The 9,087-nt window shown below is 40.2% G+C and overlaps 1 protein-coding gene and 2 non-coding genes across 3 annotated transcripts; all 3 read left to right on the forward strand.

Annotated features, from left to right (window-relative positions):
• Positions 1–700: 700 nt before the first annotated feature.
• On the forward strand, positions 701–8,150 carry rpl18a (ribosomal protein L18a). The gene is made up of 5 exons (XM_078273432.1): positions 701–784; positions 4,529–4,708; positions 6,075–6,204; positions 6,765–6,874; positions 8,010–8,150. The coding sequence occupies exons 1-5, from the start codon at positions 767–769 to the stop codon at positions 8,100–8,102; spliced, it is 531 nt and encodes a 176-aa protein (XP_078129558.1). The 5' UTR covers positions 701–766; the 3' UTR covers positions 8,103–8,150.
• Positions 2,454–2,585, forward strand: LOC144532934 (small nucleolar RNA SNORA68). Its single transcript, XR_013503386.1, has one exon. It is a non-coding gene; the product is annotated as a small nucleolar RNA SNORA68 (small nucleolar RNA).
• Positions 5,763–5,894, forward strand: LOC144532936 (small nucleolar RNA SNORA68). Its single transcript, XR_013503388.1, has one exon. It is a non-coding gene; the product is annotated as a small nucleolar RNA SNORA68 (small nucleolar RNA).
• Positions 8,151–9,087: the final 937 nt, after the last annotated feature.

Raw genomic sequence — 9,087 nt, forward strand, 5'->3', positions numbered from 1 at the left:
TTGAGAGAATGTTTTTTCATCTTCCTGTAACGTTTTTGCGGAGTTTCTTGGTCTTCTTTGAAAGTTTTTTTTCCAACATTTTTGGTGTTTTTTCCAACGTTTTTCATGCTTTTTTTCAACGTTTTACCAACAATTTTTAACAATTTATTCAATGTTTTTGACGCTTTTCTGAATACATGCAGACGTGTCCCGGGACTTCCCGAGATAGTTGGAGATCTCAATCCCCCCAATGTTGAACCCAAAGTTACGCCCTTGGGTGTTACAGGGATATTCTGACAGAAACTCTTCATAAGTAAAGAGGAGACCATCTCTATTAACGGATGTACCAACTCAATGTTATCGGGAAATCAATATTCCATTAAAAGGGATTTATGTTTAAACTATGCAGAATGTCCTTTTTGTTCCATATAAAATATTTATGAGGTGAAAAAAATGTTTTTGTAGATGTGAGACAGTTGTTATTGAAGAATATAAATTACAAAAAAAGCCCTATATCTTTATTTTTCTTGTATTTTGTTGTCATTTTTTATTTTTTTTGCTTTTCTCTCGTCTTTCTTATTTATATTATTGGGTTTTAAACATTTGCACTTTTTTCAAAGCACCTGATCCTTATAGTATTATGAAGAATTTTGAGCTATATTGTTTATATATGAAAAAAAACAAAAAGATGTGAAAAGTGACCCGGATGTCCCTCCTCCGTCCTTATGACGTCAGGAGTCTCCGCCTTGCTACTTCCTCTTTTCTGTGGCAGTGAGCGAGAGACACCATGAAGGCGTCCGGCACAGTACGTAAAACTCTTTATTTGACTTATATCTACGTACAACACACGGACTCTATGAAGCGATTTCGCTTCATAAAGTTGCGTTTGTCTGATTTATGTATTAACATTTACAGAAAGTCCACATTTAAGCCATGTTTTGGGTGTTTTTCGTCCCGATGCGTTTTGCGGCTACATTACAACATGGCGTCGCGTTACCATGTGGAGGACTGTGGCTGGAAATGTGACTCCATTAGCGCTCCTGTATCAGTGAAATACACTCACTAACAATATATAAGACAAGTCAAGACTCCTTAAATGTCTTAACATCAATACTATTTGCCTTAAATTGTATGTTTAAAGCACCGCATTATTAGTTTTTACCCTGAACGTTTAGCTAACTTAGCTCCGATGACGGCTAACGCTAGCTGCTAAATGCTAACGTGGTGCTAACGTGTGTTTCCCGGTGGCGTGTGCGCTCAACGTGGGTTTAACACTTAACCACTAACATTAGCTTAGATTACAACAATCCGCTCTGATTTGAATGTCTCTAAAAGCATATTATAACGCGTTAAAACACAATCTTCGGACTCATGGTCAGGGTTTTTCATGTTTGAGTAGGAAGAGATGCTAAGACATAGCTAGCCAGACATATGTGCAACACATCTCCAACGTACAGCATTTATAGCCAACGTTATTGGTAATTTCCATTGATCGTTCCTAGAAGGGCTTTCAAACAGTCTAGGATAGTTTGTGCAGAATCTCAGCCATTGCTAACATGCTACATCAAATGTGCTAGTTATAAACTATATATATATTAAATAGCCTCAATTATGTGCAGTGTTGTGTGAAAGACCAGGATGTCAGCAGTAAGATCAGCTAGACTTTGTTAATCCCACACTGGGGGAATTCCTGTTACAGCAGCTGAAAAGAAAGAAACGATGTACACACATTAGAATAACACAAATAAACATTAAGTAGACATAGGAGGGGGAAACAAGCTCTCTATCTACACACACAGATATACAGATGAGTAAGGTGCTGGTAAATAGATGTGACATATTGCACAGTTTGAGTTAAGAGTGATGAATAAATAAGCATAGTGGAGAGTATTGTCCAGTGATGGCTCATATTGCAGAAAGAGCTAGCAGTGCTACATTACATACGTTGTAGTAGCAGTAGGGCTGCACGATACGAGGAAAATATGTAATTGCGATTACTTTGACTGACACTGCGATATGATTCACGATATTGGAGGGAATGATCCATTTTGTATCATTTTTCATTGAAAAATATTATTATAGTGTGGTTTTTTTCGGGGACTTAGGTCTGTTGGATCCGATTTGTAGGCTGGGATGTCTCTGCAGCACCACAATACTTAACTCAGAATGGTTTGACACACATCTGGCCATTAACAAATGTTGTGCTGACCTGTGATTTGGATGTTGCACTAGTCCATATTGCGATTTCCGATACATTTGCAATTAATTGTGCAGCCGTAGTCGGCAGGCTTTGTTACAACCTCTCGTAATCCCTGCATGAAGCTACACTTCTCTTTAGGGTCTCTAAATGCTCTGCATGTTATGGTGATTTATGCATTACAATATGTACAACTTCACAAGTGTTGAAGTTTGAAATAAGTCGACATTTTAATGCCCCTTCTGTTCATATTCTAGCAAAACATGCGCGTCACTAACATGCACCCAAACCCAAAGGCCATATCCTGTCAGTGGTATGATTTTGTCTGGTGTGCAAACAGAAAACTGATCCTTGTCGCCTTTCTCTGATGCTGCTGTGCCGTTGAAAGTGAATTCAAGGGTCAACAAATCCTTAAATACTCCAGATGTTCCAAAGCCAGTTTTTTCCTTCCTTCCTGATTTCAATACCTTGACTTGTGTATTCATAGATTACCAGTGTGTTAAAATAAGAGCTGCACAATACATCGCTTTATCGCCATCACCAAACTGGTGCAATAACCACATCGTGGACACTCTTGAGTTAGAGAAGGCACTTTAAAATGCCACTATCGGTACGTATGTGATTGGTGTATACCTCAAGAACAATATATAACAGGGAATAAGTTATAAGATGTAGATGTTATGACCACAGTCAGACTTCTACTTATGGACTGTACTTTGATACTTATTACTTCTACTCCACTACATTTCAGAGAGAAACATTGTACTCCAGATATGATCAGCTTACAATATACCGTATTTTCTGGACTATAAGTCCCTCCGGAGTATAAGTCGCATCAGTCAAAAAATGCGTCATGAAGAGGAAAAAAACATAAGTCGCACTGGACTATAAGTCGCATTTATTTAGAAATGTATTTCACAAAATCCAAGACCAAGAACAGACATTTAATCTGGAAAGGCAAGTTATTAAACTACCCAACAGCCCCCAGAACAAGGGGCTGAATACGGTAGGTGTCCTCTATGTTAACGTAACACATTAACAGTTATTAAACTACCAACAGCCCCCAGAACAAGGGGCTGAATACGGTAGGTGTCCTCTATGTTAACGTAACACATTAACAGTTATTAAACTACCAACAGCCCCCAGAACAAGGGGCTGAATACGGTAGGTGTCCTCTATGTTAACGTAACACATTAACAGTTATTAAACTACCCAACAGCCCCCAGAACAAGGGGCTGAATACGGTAGGTGTCCTCTACGTTAACGTAACGTAACAGCTCTGTTGACGAGCCTCTCCCAGCAGCACGTTGTTCAAGCACCCATCTGTGGACTCCTTCCTCCAGCTCTGGCCATCTGGATTTCAGCGCGACTAGCTTTCTTTGTTTTCTTCATTGCAGTAAGACTAACCTTTTCTCCAGTCCCTCACAAGTTTCTCTCTCACTCCAAACTCTCGTCTCTCTAAGTCACAGGACCAGCCAAAGTATGAAAAAAAAGTGAGACTTATAGTCCAGAAAATACGGTACTAGAATATCAAAACAGGTTTATTTAAAAACGCGCTTTGCAGTTTGCACTCTCTGTCCTCACCCTTCTCGTTTCTTTCGCTGTCTCTATGTGCATCTCACAAAATACACGGAATATTGGGTACTTTTCAATACATTTTCGATACTGATATTGCACAATGTGATATTGCAAAACCGATATTGCGTCGATATATCGTGCACCCCTGACCGTCAAGCAATACGTTGGTATTTTAGCAGAATACTGAAAGCAGCAGAATTGAGTACGCTTTAATATCTGTTTTAATTTAGAGGGTGGCAGTAGCTCAGTCCATAGGGAGGGTCGCTGGTTCAAGTCCCAAAGTACGTAGTGTGGATTGGTAGCTGGAGAGATGCCAGTTCACCTCCTGGGCACTGGCAGCCCACTCACTCTGACATCTCTCTCTCCATTTGTGCATGCACAGGTCCTGAGCATCTGTGTACTGATTTCTAACAAACCTATAAATAATTATTAAATAGTAATATCGTTATTGTGAATATTCAACAATGTTATTGCATTGTTCAGCCCTAGTTTATTTATATATATATATATATATATATATATATACAGTAGTACATACCTAGTCTATATATGTATATATGTGGCCTGGGTCGTTTGAAACCTGTTTCAAACATTAATCTAGTCTGACAGTCAGTCATAACAAAATAAGGACATCTGGAATTGGTGCTCAGATGTACTTGATGAGACCAGGATTTTAGGCAGTATTGAACACCTTTTTATTAAATACCTCCTAATGTGTGTAATTGTACATAGTTTTACCACACTTGTATCCTAACAGAATTTCTCTGAATCCAGCTTAGGGAGTACAAAGTCGTTGGGCGTTTGCTGCCCTCTGCCAAGAACCCTGCCCCCCCTCTGTACCGGATGAGGATCTTCGCCCCAAACCATGTCGTGGCCAAGTCCCGCTTCTGGTACTTCGTCTCCCAGCTGAGGAAGATGAAGAAGGCCTCTGGAGAGACCGTCTACTGTGGCCTGGTAGGTTTCCCTGGTGTTAGGATAATATATATTTGATATTTATCAAAGAATGGACACAATCACTGGACAACTAGAGTCAGTTTTACAGCACTTCAGCTCAAGTACAGAATAATGACTGAAGGTTGTTCACAACAGTGTCTTCTTACAGGAGTTGGGAGTCAAGATAGTCATTCGGTTCATGCAGTCAGTAGCTTTTCTTGTCTCTGAGGCCCGGCATCTCCTCCACATTATGCGTTCTGCCCTCAGGGATGCATCCTGTGCTCTTTGCAAGGTCACTCAGCTTTCATGATTTAACACATGAAAGACAGAAATACTAAAACAGGATGCAAATGGTTTAGCAAAGAAACTGAAGCAAAACCGTTCTAAGCACAGTTTTTCTAACTAAGTTATTGTTTTGCAAGTCTGTCGCCACCAATATGTATTTTCTTTGTTCATTTTTAACCGTGACTCGCGCCGCAGAGTTTTTAAAGGAGTCTTTGTCTCTGCAGCCTTTCTTACGATCAGATATCAGTGCCCTCTTCTGTCTGAATTTAAACTCTGTAAACAGCACTACACTTATTGGGATCATGTTTATATAAGCTGTCATATCAGGGGTGTTATGGCATTCAAAACATTTAGCATTTTATAATGGACGTGACTGAGAAACTGTATTTAATGTGGATCAGTCTGCACTGCCAGAGCAAATTTCTGTGCAACTATAAAAGTTTAGAAACCATCTAAATGCGTAGCCGCCTTATTTGTCTTTAAATGTATTAAAACCTAAGCTTCAACATGTAAAAATATCACCCTATTATGTGTTTAAAGTTACCAAACGTCACGATAAGAGCAAACGTGTACAGAGTGGAAAACGTGTACCTCAAGAATCCAAAGAAAAAGTACAGTTTGTGGAATTAAGGTCTCTCAAAACGCTTATGAATCTGATATTGGGACATATTTTACTCATGAAAATGTATATATTTGCTGCAGTTAATGAAGCGTAAGGACAGTAGGAAATATAACGACCAATTTCCACTAAATCAACAGTTTAATGTCCCTGCTGCAACACAATCACTAACATGCACCCAAACCCAAAGGCCATATCCTGTCAGTGGTATGATTTTGTCTGGTGTGCAAACAGAAAACTGATCCTTGTCGCCTTTCTCTGATGCTGCTGTGCCGTTGAAAGTGAATTCAAGGGTCAACAAATGATCTTTTAAATAACCTTTTTATTGTATAGCGAGATTTGACACACTTCCAACTCTCTGGACAAAGTTGTAGTCTCAAAATGAACCCGTTCCAGGTTAGATAACGTCACTCTGCAGGTTTCAACGTACAAACAGATTGTCATAAACTTGACGGACGTCCTGCTGTTGTTTGACTCGTTCAGGTCCACGAGAAAACCCCTCTGAAGGTGAAGAACTTTGGTATCTGGCTGCGCTACGACTCTCGCAGCGGCACCCACAACATGTACAGAGAGTACAGAGACCTGACAACATCTGGAGCCGTCACTCAGTGCTGTGAGTATTCTCACACACACACACACACACACACACAAACATACACACACACACACACACACACACGCACACACACACACACACACACGCAAACATACACACACACACACACACACACTGACATAGTCACACGCAAACATACACAGACTCACGCATGCACACAGAGACACGCACACACACAGTCTCTCTCTCACTCACACACACGCACACACACACACACAGTGACATAGTCACACGCAAACATACACAGACTCACGCATGCACACAGAGACACGCACACACACAGTCTCTCTCTCACTCACACACACACACACACAGTCTCTCTCTCACTCACACACACACACACACACACACACACGCGCGCGCAGTCTCTCACACACACACACAGTCTCTCTCACACACACACACAGACACACACAGTCACACACACACACACACACACAGTCTCTCACACACACAGTCTCTCACACACACATAGAGACAGACCTAGTCCCATGTTTGGGGTGGTTGTGAGAATAAAACATGTTGTGTTAAAACGTCTCCTCTTTCTGTCCCGTCAGACCGTGATATGGGAGCTCGCCATCGTGCTCGCGCCCACTCCATCCAGATCATGAAGGTCCAGGTCATCGCTGCCAACAAATGTCGCAGACCCGCCATCAAGCAGTTCCATGTGAGTCTTTGTGTTTACCGTGGCGCTGTGGCGCCCGCGGGTCTCTCTCTGGACTGCCTCGACGTCTGTCAGCTCCAGTTTAAAAACCCGCCAGACAAAAGGCCAGATTCCTCTTCCAGGTTTTCAGCTTCCATCTCCAAACCTGGCGGTTCTGAAACTGGCCACAATTAGAGAATTAAGGGGAGACGTTGCAGGCAAAAACACAATTGACTTTACTTTTTATATATTTGTGTCTGTAGTTTCCTCCTAAATTCAACATAGCATTAGATAATGCCTCCTTTGCATATTTAAACATCCCATTTCAGAAAACCTGAAATACTGAAAAAGATTGTCTTAATGTCTGTAATCAACTGGGGAAGTTTCGTGTTTATCGGTTAGTTTTACGTTGACATGTTCACCTGTAGTGTCTTCAAAATGTCTCCGTTTTCCAATCCATGTCTTCTCAGACTCTCAGAAATCTCCACTTCAGCAGCACGTACACACCAAACTTTCCACTTTCATTTCATTTATCGTACAGGACCGTTAAATGTATCATTAAGTTCCAATATAAACGGGCCTGACTCAGTTTAAAACCTGGTTTCCAGCAGGTTCCTGTTCTGCAGAAACTTAAAACATTGAACATAGGACACATGAGGACAAACATTGGTACAGGACATTATCATGGGCTAGGTAGATAGACAGTGCAAACAAGACTTGGACAATACATGACACAAATGAATGTGTGCTAGTGTAACGGTCCTCTCTATACTCACACATGGCTGTGTTCAGATATCGTTCACAGCCTGACTTATACAACATTTTCTACATAAAACGTGGAGAAAATGGACTTTTTTTAGATGCAGTGATAAAAAGATCTGAAGTCCCCTCTGTAAAAACCTTTGACTCTAACATGTCAACACAATGAAACCAGATTTCTGAACCTCCCTTTATCCAATGTTCACATTTCTGCTGTTGAAATGTATTCATATTGGCACAGATTTCATAGCATAATGCCACATTTGCATGTGATAACATTTCAGAAAACTTGTAATGCAAGAACTGATTGTCTTAATGTTTGTAACCGTTAATAACAAAGTGACTGTTGATGTCCGCTGTGTGAAACTAAACTTTGGGTCTTCTCTGGTTCCTCCGTCAGGACTCCAAGATCAAGTTCCCGCTGCCCCACCGCGTCCTGCGCCGCCAGCACAAACCCCGCTTCACCACCAAGAGACCAAACACCTTCTACTAAAGCAGATTCTTCACTTTGTGCGGGAAAAATAAATCAAATAGAAAAACAGCCTGTTGTTGTCTTATTTCTCCATATATAATGCACACATAAAACCTTTATATGTTCACTGTAGGCAGCAGGAGAATGTAACTAAGTACATTTACTCCAGAACTGTACTTGAGTCCAGATGTTGAGGTACTTGTACTTTACTTGAGTCTTTTCTTTTTATGCCACGTTCTACTTCTACTCCACTACATTCATCTGTTACAGCTTTAGTTACTAGTTACTTTAGTTACTCCGCTACATTCATCTGTTACAGCTTTAGTTACTTTAGTTACTCCACTACATTAATGTTCCAACTTTAGTTACTAGTTACTTTAGTTCACTACATTCATCTGTTCCAGCTTTAGTTACTAGTTACTTTAGTTACTAGTTACTTTAGTTACTCCACTACATTCATCTGTTACAGCTTTAGTTACTTTAGTTACTCCGCTACATTCATCTGTTCCAGCTTTAGTTACTTTAGTTACTCCGCTACATTCATCCGTTCCAGCTTTAGTTACTAGTTACTTTAGTTACTCCACTACATTCATCTGTTCCAGCTTTAGTTACTTTAGTTACTCCGCTACATTCATCCGTTCCAGCTTTAGTTACTAGTTGCTTTAGTTACTTTAGTTACTCCGCTACATTCATCTGTTCCAGCTTTAGTTACTAGTTGCTTTAGTTACTTTAGTTACTTTAGTTACTCCACTACATTCATCTGTTACAGCTTTAGTTACTAGTTACTTTAGTTACTCCGCTACATTCATCTGTTCCAGCTTTAGTTACTAGTTACTTTAGTTACTCCGCTACATTCATCTGTTCCAGCTTTAGTTACTAGTTACTTTAGTTACTAGTTACTTTAGTTACTCCACTACATTCATCTGTCACAGCTTTAGTTACTAGTTACTTTAGTTACTCCACTACATTCATCTGTTACAGCTTTAGTTACTAGTTACTTTAGTTA

This window comes from Sander vitreus, chromosome 17 (assembly GCF_031162955.1).
Source record: "Sander vitreus isolate 19-12246 chromosome 17, sanVit1, whole genome shotgun sequence".
In the NCBI taxonomy this organism is placed as follows: Eukaryota; Metazoa; Chordata; class Actinopteri; order Perciformes; family Percidae; genus Sander; species Sander vitreus.

Coding starts and splice junctions, on each gene's coding strand:
- rpl18a (XM_078273432.1), top strand. Junction 4,709..6,074: donor AGACCGTCTACTGTGGCCTG/GTAGGTTTCCCT, acceptor TGACTCGTTCAG/GTCCACGAGAAAACCCCTCT. Junction 6,875..8,009: donor CCGCCATCAAGCAGTTCCAT/GTGAGTCTTTGT, acceptor TTCCTCCGTCAG/GACTCCAAGATCAAGTTCCC.